General features: G+C 35.8%; 2 protein-coding genes across 2 annotated transcripts; one reads left to right on the top strand and one right to left on the bottom strand.

The window, feature by feature from the left end:
* Positions 1-3,952: 3,952 nt before the first annotated feature.
* On the bottom strand, positions 3,953-5,313 carry LOC122279983 (UPF0481 protein At3g47200-like). The gene has a single exon (XM_043090909.1). It carries the CDS (start codon positions 5,306-5,308, stop codon positions 3,989-3,991), a length of 1,320 nt encoding a protein of 439 aa, XP_042946843.1. The 5' UTR covers positions 5,309-5,313; the 3' UTR covers positions 3,953-3,988.
* A 6,385-nt stretch (positions 5,314-11,698) lies between these two features.
* On the top strand, positions 11,699-20,312 carry LOC122278626 (OVARIAN TUMOR DOMAIN-containing deubiquitinating enzyme 9-like). Its single transcript, XM_043088806.1, has 6 exons — positions 11,699-11,717; positions 11,806-11,978; positions 14,155-14,228; positions 14,436-14,529; positions 20,090-20,125; positions 20,232-20,312. The coding sequence occupies exons 1-6, from the start codon at positions 11,699-11,701 to the stop codon at positions 20,310-20,312; spliced, it is 477 nt and encodes a 158-aa protein (XP_042944740.1).
* The last annotated feature ends 2,051 nt before the right edge of the window (positions 20,313-22,363 follow it).

The following is a 22,363-nucleotide window of genomic DNA, read 5'->3' as shown; positions in this document are numbered from 1 at the left end:
GCAATGTCACAATATTACTACTAACTAGTGAATTTATCTTAATATACAAGAAATTGATGAACAAGAGTATCAATTTTATCTTTTGCTTTCACACCATAATGGACACATGATAGCCTCTAAAAAACTCCAAACGGAGGAGGAATGGAATCTTGAAACTCCAAAAAAGGATGATATGCATAATGAAAAAGGCAATTTGCAACACCCCGCTCCCCACGGTTAATAATAAAGTCACTTTTAAAAATTCTTGAGAGCCAAAATGCTACTACTGAACCTTGACTTAAAAATATTTTCTTATAGTTGCACCAGATACAAAGATTCCTTATAATAAATATAGTCATTTTGAATTAAAATATTGAAATCATAAATGAGAGAGTCCATGGAAGAATTTATTAAAAATTTTCAAAATTTGTGCCATAAAAACATAAATTAAAATCTATGTACATGATCTACGCCATTGTCATGTCTCCCTGGACTAAATCCTGTCCTGCAGCTCTATCATCATTATTATTCTGACCTAGGGTGGTTTAAAAATATAAAAAATAACTAAAATGAGTCGATGACTTAGTAAAAACCCATCATAACGTAAACATAAAAAAAAACATAAGGTTTTTCATAAAAACATTATCATGCTGAGAGCTTAAAAGATGACTGATCATAATAATGCTTATACTATGCATGAATTGTCTTGATTTATCATAATTAACTAACTAATCTGATTATCTGACTAATTTAACTTATCTAACTGACCAACACACTTAACCCTATGTGCGAAGTTGTGCACTGGCCCCACGTCCCACTGCAACAAGGGGAGCCGCTGATAGTATTCTAGTATACTATGGTGGACCACACCTGAGTCCATGACTTGCACATCTACCCTGATCTGAACTGCATTGATACCATGCATCTAAATGACCATTAGATTAACTGATGTGATCTTATCTTGCCCTTGAACTTAAGATAGTTTACGTGTCTTATGGACATAAGATGCATAACATAATATATACATAATTATAATTTTTAAATTTGAACATGATGCATAATGACATGATCATATGCTATGCTAGATGACATGTTTGTGTAATCATGTCATGCGAAAACTTAAAATCATGACCATTCATATATATGCTTATGCAATGCATGACTTATCTTGAATTATCTTGCTTATTATATGTATCTTACCAGCCCACATACTTAACCCTATGTGCAAAGTTGTGCACCGGCCCCACATCCCACGGCCGTAATGGGAGCCACTAATAGTATTCTAGTATACTATGGTGGACCATGCTTAGCTCCGTGGCTTGCACATCCACTCATAAATCGCATTGGTACCATGCATCTAATAGTCATCTTATTAACTTATCTGAGCTTATCTTACACTTGATCTTATGAAAGCTTATGTGTCTTATGTAACGTAAGATATATGGTACGTAAACACTGACTTCAAAAGAACTGGCTTTAATAACAATATATATATAATTAGCTAACATATGCTAATCCTAATTTATGATTAAGCTACTTACCTTATAGTGTTGCTTCCTAAAATGTTTGACACAAAATCGATCACTAAGCTGGACTGGGAGGTTTATGGTTTTCTTTTCAAATAACATGGGGTAGGGAGATATTTATAGAGAGATTTGGGAGATGATGACGACCAGTTTGAGTTGAACTCATTTAAGAGTTTTAATATGAAGATGACTTGTAAAGTTGTATCCTTGTTGGAATATGATGCCAACAAGTTCAAGTCAAAGTTGGTCACGATCATTTAAGAAGAGAGTTTGAATTTAAAAATATGATCTAGTAGTTCATTCAATGTAGGGTTGGTAGTGACTGAGACTGTATAGGTATCTTCAATCAATGATGAGTTTAAATTGAAGTAAATTTCTAATAGCCAATTTTTAAATTCTAAAAGGAGTCTAACTTATTTAATAAATAATAAATGAGATTTAACTTAGTTATTGAGCCTAATTAAAATTCCAAATCAACCTCAATAATTTATCACTCATGGGTTTATACAATATGGCTTATTAACTATAATTAATTAGGTCCAATAAAAATTATCAATATTCCAATCTTAGAATTATTGGGCTGGGTCGTCACACATTCACTTGTCCATGGGATCTTTAGTCATATTGAAGAAAGAAACTAAGAAGAATTTAAGCAAACTAACCATTCTAAAATCCTTCAAATTGAGGTTCAACTATTGTTAAATGCCTTCTTACCTAGAGTCTCTAATACTTCAAAACTAATGAGCAAAATCCCTCATATTGAGCGAGGTTATTTAAACTAATTAGATGATCAGTAACTCGATCTTTTGTTACATTGCTAGGTCGCGTGGTGTTTATAGAATGTGATCTTTAATCACACCGAGGTGGCATGGGTTATGCTTGAAAGAGTTAGGGATATTCTAAGTTGTTGGATTGGAATTATGGGAAATGCACACCCACACCGCTCTTGTGTGGAGAATAATCCCTCATTGCATTATGTGGTGTTAGTGGCTCAAGAAAAACAATAGGTGCTTTGAAGACATGGAGCATTCTTTGGATGAGCTGAAGTGATTTTTTTACAATACTTTACTCTCTTGGGCTTTAGTCATTATTTGTAATACAGACAATTAATCTTCATGATTTGATTGCATCTCTCATTAGTGCTTAGATGTAATTAGACATGTTCGTTGTATATTACCGGTGTACTTGGGCGATGCCTTTTATATCAATAAAACTTTACTTTTACCTACAAAAAAAGAAGAAAAAACTATCAAAACAATATAATTCCTCAAAACAAATATTTTCTACAAAGTCTTAAACCTGCAGTACTTGAAATTTATGTAATAGTAGTTGTAGGATATATAGCCCAAAAGTAATAATAGATATAGTTATAGAGTGTGCAGGTCTTGCTCATTTTCTTTGAAAAAAAAATAGAGTTCACTATAAAAATAATTTTTTTATATAAATTTCAAATTTAACCTCTTTTTTTAAAAAAAAAATTAATGTACCTGACTTGCACATTCTAAATTTGCAACTATCATTTCTAATGCAGGCCACGAGCAGTGACAATAATTGAATATAGATTTGCTGAAGTAACGTACTTGACTTGCAAGATTATGGGAAGATCAAAGGCAAAATAAAATGAGAAAAAAGCTTTCGAGTGTGGAAAAGAAACAAAAGAACAATGGAAAGTAAAAAGGATAATCCTGCAATGCCACTAGACTAGGGGTAGAGGGTGCCAGACAACTAATTTACTAATAGCAAACGTCACTCACGCGACCAAGCCACAAGCTTGAGTCTCAAGAGGAATCACTCAACTCTAATAGAAGGAACATATATGCTCTATATTGTTTAAACCAAAAGTAATCTCTCTGTGTAGTGTGTATTATTTTTATTTTATGGCCTTTATATAGGATCATCAGTACATGGATTTTGCTAATTAATATAGCCTACAATAAATTGAAAATAGCTTCCAATACCTTATTAATGTTTTATCCAAGATTCAACCACCTAATTAATATGTAAACAAGTCTCAAAGTAAAATTTAAAACAAAATAAGTTTCTATGCAGAGCATTTGTTGAAATGTATTTGGACAACTAAATGATAGCCACGAAAGTGAATCATGTTTCATGTCGCCCATGTAGATGCCATGTCTGCTTGCAATGTTAATTTTGATGAAATGACGTGTAAGATTTTAATTGTGTTGCATCAATTTCTCTATCGGCCATTTCCCACATCCAGTAGTTCTTTAATTAGCACTTCGTACATTTTGTCATGACTTTTCGAAATGATATATAACAACTTCTGCTTAAGGGAAATAAAAAATATGAATAATAAAAAGAAAATGATAGTATGACTTTCAAATATGTCTACTCATATTTTTTATTTTTCTTAATGGTTAAGGAAATGATTATTAGTAGAATTATATATGATTCTTATGTCCAACTAAAACCAAACAATGCCATAATGTCTAAAGGGATGATCGGAAGACTAAGGGGGGCCCTTATTGAGGATGCACATAACCATAGATGGCGTAGAACGTCTGGGCAAACGTAAGCACCAAGGCCACGGAGGCAGCCAATGCCGAAATGAATGACCATGGCGAGTTGAAGTACTTCTGCTTGAAGCCCGTCCACTGCACATTCCAGCATTTCTGATAATATTTGTCCACGTCTTTGAACAACTCGGACAAATAAGACTGATCTATATCAAACACTACATCCTTGCCCATGGTGTTGATGAAGTGGGCAACCTCAGCATCGGTACCATAGTCGTTCTTAACAACGTTGCAATCGCAAAGGTACCCGATGTCCTTGTTGCTTTCCACAAGACAGTCCAATAAAGTAGCATAAGCGGTGAAGTGCTTCGAGATGTAATAGTGGTGCTGCTCCAACGCGAGACAGTTCAACAAGAAAGAGGTCATGAATACATCAATGGTGAGAGTTGGCATCTCAATCGCACCATTTTTGAATTTCACAGCTAAGAAACTAATTTCCTGATCTTTAACCTGATTGAGCTTAATCCCCGAACGGCGAAGTTTCGAGATGCAATGTATAATAGGGGTTTCTGTGACTTTGATTGGTGATGGAATTTTTAACTCGTATGTATAGCTTGAATGAACCAAGTCCAGCAAATGCAAATGCTTACCTCCAAGTTTGCGGCCGCACTTTTCAATGACTTTTAGGGGCCTCAGCATTATTCTGTTAAAGAATTGCAAAGCGAGCAAGGACAAGGTCGTACCTGACTCCAGCTTGTGATCAGTTAATTTGGATATTTCAAATAACTTCTCCAGGATAAAGAATGGGATCTGATTCTCAAGTCGGAGAAAGTCCCTGTAGAGTGATGGTAATATCCAAGCCATGGTGTTGAGAGGGTCGTCGTGCTCGAAAAGTTGTGGATTGTTAACCTTAAGAAATATTTCTAGTATAAAACAACCATCAAGAACCATCATTTCGAGGAACTTGTCGCTTTCTAGTTGAATAGTCTCAGAATAACACTCTTTAGCATCCGCTTCGAGTGGCTTTATGCTTAGCAAGTAGTCGCTCAAGGTTTTACCACTCTTCTCCTTGGTCCTGGAGAGCAAGGAGCCGAGGTACCGCCACTTGTGCTCCTCGATCATCTTGAGGTTTGGCTTGCCATGGTGGTAGGGCCCGATGGAGACGACGGAGGGCTGGTACGAGTTGCCGATGAACGTGTTGGAGACTTTGAAGATGCAACATTTGGCTTTGCCGGCAGTTGCGCTCAGTAACAGTGGTGTCGTTTTTGAGATCGTGGCTTGAATAATTTTTTGGCAGTTCTCGATCGAGATCATCAAGTCCTTCATATCAATGGCCTGACTTTCTGAAGAAAAAAGATCATACGTCATTCATGCATACAAAGCTAGCTAGCTATTTCTATTTTCTGTACATAAAAATATTGACTAATCTATGGCCATAATCACTAGCCATTATTATCCAATATTATTTAAAGACCTTTATATCATATACAGGATCTATCTCAAATAATTTGATTTATAAAATTTAAATTTTAAAATTTATTTTTTAAATTAAATTATATCAAATAAATTAATAATATAAAATATAAAAAAATTTTAAATAGAATTATTATTTAATTAAATTGTTTGTATTGCAAGCAGATGCACAAATATAATGAGAACAGACTAACAATAGGCCGTTACCGCTGGTAGCGGTAGTTGTAGTTGTAGTTGTAGTTGTAGTACTAGTATCTTCCTGTCTCGGCAATTCTGAAGGTGGCCGCGATCGCCGCAATGGCCAGCATCGCCGCAATAGGGATCGTGCCCTAGATGGCAGATTAGGCTTAGTTGGTACTTGTGGTCCGTGTACGAAGCGTTCGGGCACGTACTGCTTACGTTACCAGCAAATACGAAAGATTAAAACTTACTAATAAAATAAAAATATTTTTAATGAATGAAAAATGTTAAATACAGTGAGGTTATTATTAATAATAATAATTTTTTAATATAGATCTCAAATTTATCATTTTTTTAAAGAGTTTTGCTACGTAAAAGTACAGTTGCATACTAATCTGTATACCAATACTGATTTATTCATACTTAAAATTTAAATTAATACTGTTTTTAATAAAATGTACTTTTTGACCAATCACATCATATTGGTGCATAGATTAGTGCACAACTATGCTTGCAACTATATTTTTCCTTTTTTAAAATGTAAAAAGTTTGCTCATTCTAAAATTTTAAAGGAAGGTTTCTCTTCAATTTTGTAGGAAAGGTTGATTCAAGAAATCAAAAGTCTGCTCGATGGGCATGCAAGTTGGACAGTGCAACAAAAGCGTTGTGAAGCAAATGGTGTAACTCATGCTTTGGCTAGATTCGCATGGAATCTAGAGAATATAGTACTTTGGTGGGATTCAATCCCATATTCTATTTTCCAAGCTATTTGGACTTATTTATCTTTGTGATGTTTGGTTTTATGAATAGCATAAACATTTACATAGCAGTACTACTTTGTTACTTAAAAAAATAGAAAAGGAAGAAGAATAGCAGACAATAGATGATTAGATATATTGAAAAAGAGTTTATATATGCTCGCTCCACAAGGTAAATGCAGAGGTGGCCCAATACAAATTAAGATTTGAAGCGAAATTTAAGTTAGTTATTTATAATTATAATATAATAAAATATAAATTAATATATGAAATATTTTAACAATTTTCAATAAAATGAGATTTTATTTAATACCTCAATTTAAGAAGATCTTAAAAAATTATTTAAAATATAAATAATTCATTGTATTAAATATTAAATTTAGTATTATGGGGCATTGCACATATTAAAAAATATAAAATTTATTTAAAAATTTATTTAATGAAATGGTTTTTATTTTTTCAAAAAAAAAAAAAAAAAACCTCATTTATAATTTTGGAGCCCTTAAGTAAGGTGGAGGGGTTAGGCCAATGGTCTTACATATTCAGGCCGAGGCTGGTCATAATAAGCAAAGCGGTGCTCCGCGCCACCGGAAAAATAACGTACCATTTCCACCTGTGGAAATTAAACTACAAGCAAGTAATGAAGAATAAAAATTAGAATTAATAAAAAAAACATATTTTGTTTATATTTTAACACATAAAAATTGTGGGATCATAATTTCCACATAGAATTGCATATTACAACAAATTAAATGAAATGCCATAAAAAAGAAAGAACGAGTAGCTATCATGATAAGCATTGAATAGAAACTCAGTAATTAAGGTTGTCATTAATTTATTTATTTAAATTTTTTATTTTTTTTTAAAGGTAGGTTGTCATTAATTCGGATCCATTAGTTTTCGCTAATTGGTTGTAAATTCCATATACCATTAAAATTATATATGTGTATATATATAGGTAATCAATGAAAGGTCCTAACCTGGAATAAAATAGGGCAGATGTTCTATGAACACATGGTTAATTAGATAAGGAAAAACTTATATTTGCAGTTCTAAAATGTCTTTACTCATTTTTAAACTATATCTAGCATTACTCATTTATAAGATTCTTGATTAAGATGAGATTGATAGTAATTAGCTAGAGCAAATCATAGAGAGTTTTGGTTATCTAAAACTGATTATATTGATAAATAAAATGACAAAAACACATCATATAATATGTGATAAATGTGCATGTTTAAGCATGAATTCTCATCCTACAGCCTACTGCTTTGTGAAACAAATCAAGTCCTACCTAATTAATTCAGGTACCTAGTGAGGACACTTACAAGCAGAAATTGCTTAATTTGTTATATACCTAGTCGTCCTTGAAAGGCTGGGATTCCCGATTTCATCATCGATCTGCAAGAAGCAAAAATGAACATGAAATTATATTCCAAAATGAGTGCAAGCTCAGCTTACAAAATATGGGTGTAAGGTAAGCATAATTTATATACAAGGGGGTTTGGGGAGGAACATTTTGGATTGGGGCAAAATCAAGGGGCATGGCTGAAAATTCAGGACCGATGGATCAGACATAATATTTTATATCAATAATCAATATATTAAAAAGAGAAATGATGTTTTCAATTTAACTTTTATTATTTTTCATTATATAATTCATGTGGCATATAAAATATATTGTCAATTGACACAATATATCAAAATAAAAGATTAGAATAATATTATTCGAGAAATATAATCCACAATTAATGTACTAATTAAAACCTATGACGAGCTTGTTTGAGTATATATATCTTACAAGAATAATATTGGATATAATTTTAAGGTGTAGTCTTTGTACTTTTTTTTTAAAAAAAAATAGGATCTGTCATTAAGAAATTAGTTTTATAAAAAAATTCCAGATTGATCTGTTTTTTCTCAAAAAAAAAAAAAAAACAAAACAAAAACAAACAAAACAAATTAAAACAATTAGCTAGCAAGCATTGCACGTCCAAAAGCTTTAAATATTATTTCTCATCTTATAAAAGCTTTCCGGCATTTTCAAATGAAAAGTTACATAATTTGGGAAGGAACATTAATACGCAATGGTACATTGCTTTGGTCGTTAATTGGCTATGATTATTCTCAAGGTGAGCTTTCTTTTTGTTTGTAATTATCATATGCGAAAGCCTTTATCCTTTGGCAGAGCGGCGAAGTTAGGAACAGAATTTATCCTTTAATTAGCGCTTTTGCAGGCATCAAACTAAAATGATTAACATTCTGTAATTTTTTATCCTAAAAAGAAGACAACAAACTGTAGTACTTTCTAAAATATTATCCAGTCTTTATATTATTCTCTCTTCATGATCTTTTTCTATGATATTTAGTCATTCGAAAATGATTGATTTTTGTATATTAATCATTTGTTATCAAGTAAGGAAACTTATGGGTATCATTTTAATTAGGATTCTTTAGATGTTGTTGAAACTAATTAATTGGTTAAGTTTCTTTAGATCAGATTTGTTAATGTAAAATTAGTGTGTAGGCATATTCATGTGAAAAACTTAGTTAAATTGTGTTGTAACTTATTGAGTGATAATTGGCTAAAGAAAACTTACAAAAAGACAAGGAATTGACATAAGCTCGAAATTCACTCATCAGTGACTCGAGAGAATGTCAGACATAAAGTTCGGTCGACGTGTGCTCGATGAGTTGCTCGAATAAAACTCATACAGAGAGTACACTCGAGACTTGCTCACATGTCTCTTGAGTGGAAATCTAGATAGGTAGTTAGCTCGACTCATGGCTTAAGGGATGATTGAAAACAATACCTCTCGACACTTGCTCTACACCCTGCTGCAGCAAATGTTCAGAAATGCTAGGGTTATGCCCCATACCCCAGGCTCATTTCTAGTGTGTTATAAAAGGAAAGTTGCAACTCATTTATGGGGTGGAGATATAGAGTAGAGCACCCTTGAACTGAGATCTCTTGAGAGAGAAATACGATTTCACATGCAAGGAAAATTTTTTCATGAAAATTATATCTCCATCTTATTGTACATAAGATCAAGTACCGCTGAGTTCATTGGTGTGGATTTGTTCTTTGGTCGGAAGGGATTCCAGAGCTGCTAGTGACATAAAGATCGAGAGGCTCTCGTGGTGAAACTATAGAAAGGCCAGAGGTCCAGAGCTGCATGTGTGTAGAGATTGAGTGGGTCTCTCATTGTGTTACAAACCAGATTTAGCTACTACAAGGATCTTGTGAGTGTTTCTAAATTAGTTGTGACAAACTAAATTTCTATAGTGAATTTTAGCGGATGACTTAACTTGAAGTGGTTTTTGGTTTTGAAAATGTTTTTCAAATAAGTTTTCACTTCATTAACGAATAATTTTATTGATAATGCTTCTATGGATTGTTTCATTGATTGATAGAGAAAAGTTTTAAATAGTCCACTAAAATTGTAAAATATATATTCACCTCCCCTCTAGGTGTTGTATTGTATTAGAATGATTGATTTTTCAATTGGTATCATAGCGGGTTCAATCTGCTAGGATTTAGTTCCTGAGTGTGATCCAGCATTAATTGGTTAAATGGATAGGTTCCAATCACTTGCATCACCACCATACTTTAAGGGCACTAATTATGCCCACTGGAAAGTTTGAATGAGAACTTTCCTAAAATCCATAGATGAATGAATATGGTTAAATGTTGTAAGAGGATGGAAACAGCATGTCACAATTGTTGATGGAGCTAAGATTCCAAAAAGTATTGATGATTGGACAAAAAATAAAATAAATGCTTGTAAATGGAATAGCAAAGGCATGCAATTTTCATGGCCGTTTTACCTGAGGAGTTCAAGTGAATGAATCTCCACGTGTGAAATAGGTAAGGAGGCATGGGATAATCTTGAAATTATCCATGAAGGTATTATGTCTATTAAAAATTCCAAACTCCAAATATTGACCACTAGTTTTGAAAAATTGAGAATGAAAGATGATGAAACGTTAGGCCAGTTCTATGCCAAGCTGAATGCCATTGTCAATTCAAGTTTCAATCTAGGTGACAAAATTCCTGAAAATAGAATTGTGAGAAAGGTTCTTAGATCTCTATCAGAGAGACTTCGTCCTAAAGTCACTACAATAGAAGAGAGCAAAGACCTGGATAACATGAGGATTGAAGAGTTGGTAGGACCTTTTCAAACCTATAAATATACTTTTCCTTGTCAAAAGAAAAACAAGTCCATTTCTCACAATACAAATAGAAAAGACTTAGAGGAATAATCTTATGAGTAAATCATGAGTGATAAGAAATAGTGTTCTACACAAAAAAAATTTAGGAAATTGTTTGTGTCTATAAATGGCAAGAACTCGGGAAAGAACAAAAATATTTTGAAAAATTGAAAGGAAGTTCTAGTTCATCCAACAGGAAAAGGAGTTTTAAGAAAGACACTAGAGCTACCAATAACAGGGTACCGTCAAACATACAGTGCTATGAATGTCATGGTTCTGGACATATTTGCATTGAGCTGTATGGTAATTACAAAAGGCCAAAGAAAAAGCAATGGCTGCTTCATTGAGTGATAGTGAGTCTGAGTCAAGTGACTCATATGAGAATTCTTCATTGTAAGAAAATATCAATTATATGGATTTTGCCTCTTCTATTGGTGGAGAAAGTCACAATAGTGAAAATGTATCTGATCATTAGAGTGTATCAGGAAATGAATCCAGGTATAAAAACAAATTGCTGGAAGTTTATGAGAAGCTTTATAAGGAGTGTTTGAAATTGAGGAAACTCAATAAAGAAAGTCTTGAGAAGTTATAACTCTGTAAAATTGGAAAGGATTGTCTTCAAGACAAACTAGATGAACCCATGGGTATAGCCACATCGATTGCTAACAAGAAATATGTCTCTTGAAGAAAAAGTCAAAATTCTAGAAAATGAATTAACCTTGTCAAGCATAAAGCTTCAAGAATTCTCTAATGGAACATAAAAACTTGATAAACTCGAGTCTAGGAAAGTCATCTGGTAAGAAGAGTGGCCTAGGCTATATTGAAGAAAGATCTCATTTCCCTTCTAATGGAACATAAAACTGCACAAGGCTCTCTTGCTAATGTTCGAAAAATAGTACTGCTTATTCCTACTTCTTCTCAAAATAGGACTGCTCACCCCTCTGAAAAGGGTAAGAAAACCCTTGCATATGCATGTCTTTTTCACCTCCTAAGATCACTGACATTAGCTTAGCTAAATGCCAATGCCTAGTCAAATTTTGGCTAAGAGCACTATCAAGCATCAAATCTTGGACATGATTGGCACAGTCCATCAATGAACTACTACTATTCAGGTATTGGGTTAAGCTGCTTTATGGATATGCTTGGCAGTCATCAGCTTTCATATATTAGTTATCTTGATAACCTTGTTACAATGTGCAGACCATAATTACGGCCATGAAGAAGCGGATGATGCAGAGCCTTCAACTTCTCATCCTAGCCAGAGTGATACAAAAGGGTATTCTTATTGTTCGGATCTAACTAATGAATTTGCACTTGATGGTGAAATAGGCAGTGAAATAGGCACGAGACTGTATCAAATGATCCCCATCCCTGTAAGTTTACTAAACATCACATGCTATCAATTTGTAGCGATTAAAGAAATATAATGAAGATATTTCATATCTCTATTTTTTATTCTATTTTTTTTTTTTAATCTTTTTTCACTTATTGAGCATTGTTGATTTTTGGTCAATTTAATAACTCTCCATGATTATTCTAATACAAGCTTGCTGTGATAGTTTAAGCTCAAGATACTCCAATATTTCTTATTTTTAACCATTTCATGTATCAATTGGATAACAATAACTTTGTCAATTTGTACTTTCTTTTATAAGTAAAATAAATTTTATTAGAATAAGTAAATAGGTGTAGACAAGTACATAGGAGATACACAAAAGAGAACACATAGTTACAAGTTATGGGCTAGAAATAGTTGAAAGAAAATCAAGAAAACTAATCCCAACGTACAGCAGAAGCCTATACAAACAAAAGATGGAAAAAGAAACATTTAAGATCATCCAAAGAGCGTTCCCGGTCTTCAAAGCTCCAGTCATCCTTTCTGAGCCAAATGGACCAGATGAGACATAAGGAGATCATTTTACATGCTATAGCAATTTGGGGGTTACCCGGAAGGCCCTTCCAACAAGTAAGAAGATGCACCACCCTCCTGGGCATCACCCATGCAAGTTTGATCCGGCTAAAAATCTTATCTCATAATGCCTTAGCCACCTCACAATGAAGAAGTAAATGATCTACAAATTCACCACATTTTTCACACATATAGAGCACCACGCCTTCTTAGATTGTCAATGGTTAGGATTTTTCCAAGGGAAGCAGTCCAACCAAAGAAAGCAACGTTGAAAGGCACCTTACTCTTCCAAATGTGCTTCTAAGAAAATGTAATGTGATTCTGAATTGCCAAATCTTATACTTGGATCAAATAGTAAACTTCTTAGAATGAATTCAGAGCATCCTGTTAACCTCAACACTACCAATGCTCAAAGTGTGTAGCAAGCTACAAAATTCACAGATAGTGACAATTTCCCAATCATGGGCAGCTCCAAGAGAACGAATATTTCACTAAAAAGAACCACTAGTATTGTCAAAAAGATCTACCAACCCTCTTGATCATATGCAATCCACAAAAAGGGCATGAAAATAAATCTTGAGAGCCTTATCACCAAAACAAGGATCATGCCAAATTCTGATTCCGGAGCCTTCACCAATCATTAATCTAAAATGCCTAGCAAATCCAGCAACGATTCCTAATATTTTTCCTCAACCCCACGCCATGTGCATCTCTCATTTCATTAGAATACCAACTCCCCAAGCACTCTCATATTTGGAATCTATAATAGCACTCTACAGTGATTCCACTTCTTGATGGTACCACCATAACCACTTCCCAAGAAGTGCCTCATTAGAAAAGCTCAACTTATGAAGCCCCGATCCTCATCTTAAAATCAGGGAGTAAGCCCTATCCCAATGAACTAGCTGGAACTCGGCCTCCTTCCCAGTTTCACCCAATAGGAAAGCCCGAAAAATCTTCTCTATCTGATAGCTACACCTGTGGGTACGGGAAATAAGATAAAAAGTATGTTAGTAGGTTAGAAAGAGTGCTCTTAATTAATGTGATTCTTCTTCCTTATGACAAATAAGTCCTTTTCCAGCCTACCAACCTACTCTCAATCTTTGCAATCACACAATCCCATGTAGATCTCACTTTGTAAATGGCCCCCAAGGGGGTTTTCATGGGCACAGAAGATCCCTTGCATCCTGCATATTCCCCAAGCTTTTAATATTCCATACTAAAACCGAATGTGTTGGTCTAGAATTTAGGGCTGGCGATTAATATAGTTTCCACTTATCATACTTTAGATAATCTATTTTATGTTGAAAACTTAAACTTTGTTAATTAGATATAGCTACCCTTTGTGTTTTTTCTTGCCTGATTGGTAAGCCATCTTGTAAGCTTATAATCTAAGAACTACCTATGTCTCAACTCCATTGCTTACCTGTTGAGCCTAGACATTTAGATGCATCAAGAGGTTTTGAGTTCTGTCTCTTATAAAAATTTGTTTTTACTCAGCAAAAACTTGATGAGTATTGATATGTACTTTGATTGCAAATTAGGTCTTAAATTATTTTATAGTTTTCAAGAGTTGGAAACTTTATGATGGATGTATAAGTGTGGTAGGTGTCACACTTAACTTTCTTGATGTTTAACAGCATGTTCCTAGAATTAATGGAGAAATCCCTTCAATTGATGAAGTAATTTCAGATCATCAGAGGCTTTTGGACAGGTATTTCCCAAGTGTAGTCTTTTCTTTTTAAATTTATAATCTTTCTTGCCATTGCCTCTCTCTCTTGGCAGATAATCCTCTCTCTCTCTCTCTCTCTCTCTCTCTCTCTCTCTCTCTCTCTCTCTCTCTCTCTCTCTCTCTCTCTCTCCCTTCAGGTCTGCTGTTTATTTGTTTTAGAGTAAAGCTTGATAGTTTTTCTCCTCTCAGCGGCTTGATAGTTGTTGCTGCTTTGTTCTTTGTACTCAGATTGCAAATGTACGACTTTGTAGAGCACAAGGTTCAAGGAGATGGTAATTGTCAGGTTAGTTTATCCTTATCCTTAAGCATCCTAATGTTGAAAGCCACCCAAGTGGCCATGTTTTGCACATGCATCGTAAGGTGCATTGTTTTGTTAGGCACCATTCGGTGCTTTATTTTTATCAGGCGCCTCCCATAATTTTAGAAGCAATTTGCTGCACTGAATTTAGCAACCTGTTGAGGAGAACTCCTCCTATAAATAGGAGAGTTCTGATCTGCAGAGAAGGCAGTGGGGAGAAGAGAAAAGAAAGAGAAAGAGGGACGTGAGAGAATTGAGAATTTGTAAATTTTCATAAATCTTGTACAAATTCTATAAAAGAGGCTCCAGTGGACGTAAGCAATTTGCTGAACCACTTTAAAATTGTTTTGTGTGATTTTCGGACAGGCTAGAGGCACAACAATTGGTATCAGAGATCTGGTTCAAGCTGTCCAAAAATTCAAGTTGCTCAAAATCAAATTTTGACAACTCTAGGGTGTTCCTCGCGTCGAGACAAATCCGTTGCCGTAAACGGAATAAAAAACGGAGGTCGGAGGAGCCCACACGCGCCCCTAGAAGGTCAGCGAGTGCATCTGCTGTCATTCACGCGCGCCCATGCGCATCGGAGGTTGAAGATGACTGAGCCACACGCTCCCCCACGCACTCCAGAGGTTGAAGATGCATGACAGACATGCGCCTCACACACCCCCACGCGCCCTACAGAGGTTCGGCGTGTGTACTACACGCACCTCACTCTCCCCCACGCGCACAAGGTACTGTAGCGCGTGTAATCCACACGCCAACTCACTGCCAACTCGCACTGTGCAGCACGTGCATCCCACACGCCAGACAGATCAGAACCATCCATTTTTCAGATCCATTTTCGGCTTGATTTAAGCCATTTGGAGTCCGATTTCAGCAATCAAATAGTGCTTTTCTACTATTTGAATCGTTTCGGACTCATCCGTACGGTTAGAATTTTGAAATTTTGAGTCTAAATTTTTTAAATTCAAATGAAAGGATCTGGAAGAGATAGGAGCTCTGAACATGCTAGTAGCTCAGGACGTCGGTCCACTGTGTCAAATGCCAAGTTTGAAGTTGAAAAGTTAGATGGAACAAGCAACTTTGGCATGTGGCAGTGTGAAGTCATGGACGTATTGATCCAACAAGAGTTGGATATTGCGTTGGGAGGAAAGCCAGATGATATGACTAATCAGGGTTAGAAGAAGCTTAATACTCAAGCTTGTAGTACAATCCGATTATGCCTTACCAAAGAACAAAAGTATTTTGTCATGAGAGAGACAAATGCTAGGGTACTTTGGCAGAAATTGGAGGATAAGTTCATGAAGAAGAAGCTCTTCAGATTCCAATTTCGTGAAGGTATTTCTATGTCTAAACATCTGAATAGTTACAACCAAATTCTTGTTGATTTGTTAAACTTAGATGTTGAAATCGATGATGAAGATAAAGCTTTACTTTTGTTAAATTCCTTGCCCGATACATATGAGCATTTAATTACTACTCTACTGTATGGGAAGGAAAGTATTAGTTTTGACGATGTATCTAGTTCTTTAATTAGCAATGAGTACCAGAAAAAGGATAAGCAGGTACAACAAGATACATCAAGTGAAGCTTTAACAGCAAGAGGGAGACCACAGTCAAGGTATCCCAGAAAGAAGAACGGTTTTCAATCGAAAACCCGAACCATATCACGTGGTTCATCAGTCGGCAGAAAACTCGCCAGAGACGAATGTTCCTTTTGTCACAACAAAGGACACTGGAGGAAGGATTGTCCAAACCGAAAGGGACAACAGCAGAATCAACCCTCAACAGCCAATGTCGTGGACAGAGATGATGATTCAGATTTTTCGTTGATAAGTTCATCATCCATTTGTCATTCTGATGAATGGATTATGGATTCCGGATGTACCTATCATATGTGTTTCAATTGGGACTGGTTTACTGACTTCACGAAAATCGAGGGTGGAGCAGTACTTATGGGCAATGACAGTGCCTGTAAGACACAGGGAATAGGTAGCATTCGGTTAAAGCTGCACGATGGCAGCGTCAAGACTTTAACAGAAGTTCGGTATGTTCCGGACTTGCGGAAGAATCTCATCTCACTGGGATCTCTGGATTCAAAGGGATTCATAATCGCCATTGAAGACGGAACTCTCAAAGTACTAATGGGAGTTCAGGTGGCAATGAAGGGTTTAAGGCAAGGAAACTTGTACTTCTTGTAGGGAAGTACTGTTGATGGAAGAGCTTCCACAGGCTGTGAGAAGCTAGATGAGACTGATGCCGACAACACCAGTCTTTGGCATATGCGTATGGGACACGCAGGAGAAAAAGTTTTGCAAACACTGGTGAAGCAAGGCTTACTCAAAGGTGCCAAGACAGGTAAACTGTCTTTCTGTGAGCACTGTGTATTGGGGAAGCAGAGGCGGATCAAGTTTGGAACCGCAGTACACAATACACAAGGAATACTTAACTATGTGCACTCCGATGTTTGGGGACCTACCCAAAATGCATCTTTGGGAGGTAAACATTGGTTTGTAACTTTTGTTGATGATTATTCTCGTCGTGTGTGGGTGTATACGATGAAGAATAAAGATGAAGTGCTGAAAATCTTCCTTGATTGGAAGAAAATGGTTGAGACTCAAATCGGCAGGAAGATCAAGCGGCTCAGATCTAATAATGGAGGTGAGTACACTTCAGACCCCTTCATGGAAGTATGCCGGAGAGAGGAAATTGTCAGACACTTCACAGTACGAGGTACATCGCAGCAGAACGGTGTGGCAGAAGGAATGAATCATACTTTATTAGAGAAAGTGCGATGTATGTTGCTGAATGCTAGACTCAGTAAGAAATTTTGAGCTGAAGCTGTGACATATGTCTGCCATCTCATCAACCGACTACTCGTAGCTGCCAATGACAGAAAGACACCCACTGAAATGTGGAGAGATACACATGCTACTGATTATGACTCTTTACACATTTTCGGATGTCCTACTTACTATCATGCTAAAGAAAGTAAGCTTAATCCTAGAGCCAAGAAAGCAAAATTCTTGGACTTTAGTACCGGTGTAAAAGGGTATAGACTCTGGTGCATAGAGTCCAAAAAGGTAATCATCAGTAGAGATGTTACATTCAACAAATCTGAGATGCTTAAGTCACATAAGCATAAAGATTCCAGTGAAGACAGCAGTGATGGCGAAACATCAGATGATTCACAGAATGTGGAGTTTATTACTTCAAAGAAGTTGGAAAAGCATGGACAAGATGAGACTGATAATCCAGTCACAGTACCTCCATGTCAACCCGAATCAATAGCAACCAACAGACCGAGACGAGAGAAACGTGTACCAACACGTTATGCAGACTATGTGACATATGCATTACCAGCTGAAGGGGGTGAGATCCCAACCACTTATAGAGAAGCCGTACAGTCCAGTGAACAAGTTGAATGGACAAAGGCAATGAATGAAGAGATGCAGTCTCTTCACCAGAACCAGACTTGGGAGCTTGTGCCTCTTCCAAAAGGAAAGAAGGTAATTGGTTGTAAGTGGATCTTCAATCAGAAAGATGATCAAGCTGCTAAAAATGGAGTGCGATACAAAGCTAGGTTGGTAGCCAAGGGCTATGCTCAGACAGAGGGAATTGACTACAGTGAAGTATTCTCTCCTGTTGTGAAGCATTCATCCATTCGGATATTGCTAGCTTTGGTTGCACAATATGATTTTGAGTTAGCACAGCTTGATGTGAAGACAACTTTCTTACATGGTGATTTGGAAGAGGAGATTTATCTGTCTCAACCAGAAGGATTCAAAGAAGCTGGCAAAGAAAATTAGGTATGCAATCTGAAGAAGTCTCTCTATGGCTTGAAGCAGTCACCTCGGCAATGGTATAAGCGGTTTGACCGCTTTATGATGGATCTAAAATACACTCGTTGCCAATACGATCATTGTGTATATTTCAGAAAACTTGCAGATGGATCTTTCATTTATTTGCTTTTATATGTAGATAATATGTTAATTGCATGTAAAAGTAAGGGGGAGATATATCGTTTAAAAACTCAGTTAAGTAATGAGTTTGAAATGAAAGATCTAGGAGAAGCACGAAGAATACTGGGGATAGAGATCAGCAGAGATACGGTGAAAGGTACAGTTCACCTTACTCAGAAGCAGTATCTGAAGAGAATACTGCAACGCTTGAACATCGACTCGAAGACGAAGTCGGTGAGTACTCCTATGGCCTCATATTTCAAGCTCAGTGCATGGCAGTCTCCTAAAACTGATGAAGAGCGGGACTACATGAGGAATGTCCCATATGCAAGTGTTGTTAGAAGCTTAATATATGCCATGGTGTGTACACGACCTGATATCTCCCAGGCCGTTAGCTTAGTTAGTCACTATATGCATAATCCTGGAAAGGTTCATTGGCATGAGGCTAAGTGGATTCTACGATATATTGCTGGGACCGTAGATGTTGGTCTGAGGTTCGAGAAGAGTGAAGATATTCTAGTAACTGGATATGTTGACTCAGACTATGCAAGTGATCTTGACAAACGCCGATCGATAACTGGTTATGTGTTCACTATGGCTGGAGGACCAGTTAGTTGGCGATCAACTTTGTAGTCAACAATTGCACTATCATCAACTGAGGCTGAATACATGGCTGTAACAGAAGCTGTGAAAGAAGCCATTTGGTTACAGGGATTGGTAACAGATTTGGGCTTTGAGCAGCAAGAGGTTACCGTTTACTGTGACAGTCAAAGTGCAATCCATTTGGCCAAGAATCGGGTTTATCACTCTCGAACAAAACATATAGATGTCCGATTTCACTTTGTACGTGAAATATTAGAAGAAAATGACATCAAACTTCAGAAGATTGGCACTGAAGATAATCCAGCAGATATGTTGACGAAAGTCGTCACAGGTATCAAGTTCCAACACTGTTTGGACTTGATCAGTATTGTACACTGCTGAGCACCTTCGGGTGCAATGGAGCATATTCGATAGCAGAAGTCTCTCATGTCAAAGAAAGAGGTGCATTCATTTGAAGAATGAATCAATTTGCAAACAGACTGGTATGGCACACTTGGGTGGAGGGGGTGATTGTTGAAAGCCACCCAAGTGGCCATGTTTTGCACATGCACCGTAAGGTGCATTGTTTTGTTAGGCACCGTTCGGTGCTTTATTTTTATTAGGCGCCTCTCATAATTTTAGCAGCAATTTGCTGCACTGAATTTAGCAACCTGTTGAGGAGAACTCCTCCTATAAATAGGAGAGTTCTGATCTACAGAGAAGGCAATGGGGAGAAGAGAAAAGAAAGAGAAAGAGGGACGTGAGAGAATTGAGAATTTGTAAATTTTCATAAATCTTGTACAAATTCTATAAAAGAGGCTCCAGTGGACGTAAGCAATTTGTTGAACCACTTTAAAATTGTTTTGTGTGATTTTCGGACAGGCTAGAGGCACAACACCTAACAATTCTCGTAGGGATCTAGGAGTTTGTAATTTATATACCATGCTTTGGTTGTAATATTTTTTCAATAACACTTGCTTTTTAATGATTTGTTTTCCCAGTTCCACCAATTTGTAAGGCAGCAAGTTGTGAATCAGGTTTGTTTTTATGGAATAGCTACTTTTTCTTGATTCAATTGAATTTCTTAGAGCTCATATGTATCTTGATGTGTCATTTACTTTTATGGTTTATTATCATGATCAGCTTAGGTCTCATCCAGCGATTTATGGGGGATATGTTCCCATGGAATATGGTGATTATTCAGAGAAGATGTCCGAGTACTAATTGAACTTTTTACCCATCTTGCTCTCTCATAATTGTTTTTAGACTAAGAATCTGCTGATGTTACAGTTTCATTTTAATTGTACTTGGAGCGGTGAGTGGGGTGATCATGTCACATTGCAAGCAGCTGCAGATTCAGTATGGTTTCTGATGATCATTTTCCTTCTCTTTGAACTGTGTCAGATTTTGATTTCTTTGATAGTCTATGAACGACCGGAGGTCCCATCATTATTTGGTTTGTTCAAAGTTTATATATAGGTATTTATGTCCTATGACCTCGGTTTATGGTAATTATGTTAATTTATTACGAACAGAGTGAAGTTATATTGTAGCTTGAAAGTACAACTTCGGTGGTTCGACTGGTTTTTCTATTTGTATCCTGCAGCTGAGAAATTTTCGCTTGTCACTAAATTGTCTCTGGCTCTATTGTTTTTCCGAACTCCTGGCCACTCTTTCACCAACTTCCTTTTCAACCCACTGTTTTTACTTCTGGACTTTACCTTCCAAAGATCGCTATTATAGAGTTATTAGTCCATATACGTGCATTTCATCCATGGCTAATACTTCTGAATTTTTTGTTGCAGTTTGGTGTGAACATTTTTCTTATTACATCGTTTAAGGATACTTGTTGCATAGAAATTCTTTCAAATTTTCAGAAGCCAAATCGAGGTAAAATCCGAGTCTCGCTAATTTTTGTTATGAGCATTGATTGCTTTTGGTCTTCTGGACTCACGGTGTTTTGACAAAGAATTTTCTGTTCATTCTACTTGCAGCAAGTTCTTCAATTCCTGGTTTCCAATTTTATATGTTTGTTAAAAATATTTCCCCATTTCCCTCTACTTCTTTTTCCCTCACATTACACTTTTTTTGGTAATACTTTTGAACCTTTGCCTAATTTTATGTGTGTGATCTACTTATATTTCCTGCTCAAGTTGCTTTGTATTTTTAAAACTGTTGCCACTAGTGGTAAATTTACTGGCTGTCCATGGATATCTCATAGGGGAATTATGAAAAGTTAATTGTGGAAATTGTGCCAAACTGGTGTATAATTTATATCAACAATTTTTATTATTTTAATTTCCTGTTGTCACGATCGTATCAGTAAAGTATAGAAATTTCTGTTTTGTTGGTTTACAATTCCTTTAATTTTTTGGCTTTTGATATTTAATTCAGTTTTGTGGCATTTAAATTTTATATTATACGGTCAATAATCTTTACGCAATGCTTGTGTTGTGCAGTGATTTTCTTGAGTTTTTGGGCTGAGGTGCATTACAACTCAATCTATACTCAAGAAGGTATTTATGACCATCCTTTTTTATGCTCGTTTCTTATGGGCCGTTCAGAGTCCAGACGTTTGAGACTGATGCACCAAGCTAGCCAGCTTTATTTAACGTGACGAGTATTGTCCATTCTTTTACCCTTTTTTCACATCTCATAATAGGCAATAAACTTTCTTGGCTACTTTTTAGTATCTTACTAGTTTTTGCATTCTTTTTCTTTGGTACCTACACAAATAGTTACATTTTCAAGAAAACCAGCTATTTGGTAAATTTAAAATCTCCATATTTCATATTTGTTTTATACTTTTCCTTTTAAGTCTTTTACTAGCTAGTTTATTTTCATCGATTTTGTTAGTGACATCCATGTTACCACCGAATTAACAATTAGGAGTAAAGGAAAGAAATCTCTCATGGTTATTCCTATTTATATTATAGATGCTTTACAACAATCAATCTTAGATCCAACATAAAAAATTTATTTTTTATTTTCTTAATTTTATCCTTGTGCTTTTATGATGGATTTGTAGAACACTGATGGCTTTTTCGTTAATTGATCAATTTTGAACGAGTACAATATTGATTTTTCACTTCAAGCCTTCGAATAGATCTTTAGTAATGCGCATATACTCATATAGAGATCATAGACTAGAAGAATTTACATGCAAAAATATTAATGTTATTGGCCCCAACAAAAAATTCTTGGTTCCACCCCTGCATGTCTGGTAATGAAATTTTTACCCATTGTTTAGAATTATTGAAAAATAGTTTGAACTG

This window comes from Carya illinoinensis, chromosome 10 (assembly GCF_018687715.1).
Source record: "Carya illinoinensis cultivar Pawnee chromosome 10, C.illinoinensisPawnee_v1, whole genome shotgun sequence".
NCBI lineage: Eukaryota > Viridiplantae > Streptophyta > Magnoliopsida > Fagales > Juglandaceae > Carya > Carya illinoinensis.
This window is presented reverse-complemented; position numbering and strand designations above follow the sequence as displayed.

Bases quoted from the DNA above. Each gene is read 5' to 3' on its own strand.
- LOC122279983 (XM_043090909.1), bottom strand. From the start codon at position 5,308: ATGAAGGACTTGATGATCTCGATCGAGAACTGCCAAAAAATTATTCAA.
- LOC122278626 (XM_043088806.1), top strand. The intron at 14,530-20,089 runs GTTAGTTTATCC...TTGTTTTCCCAG, and splicing joins AAGGAGATGGTAATTGTCAG to TTCCACCAATTTGTAAGGCA. The intron at 20,126-20,231 runs GTTTGTTTTTAT...TATCATGATCAG, and splicing joins GGCAGCAAGTTGTGAATCAG to CTTAGGTCTCATCCAGCGAT.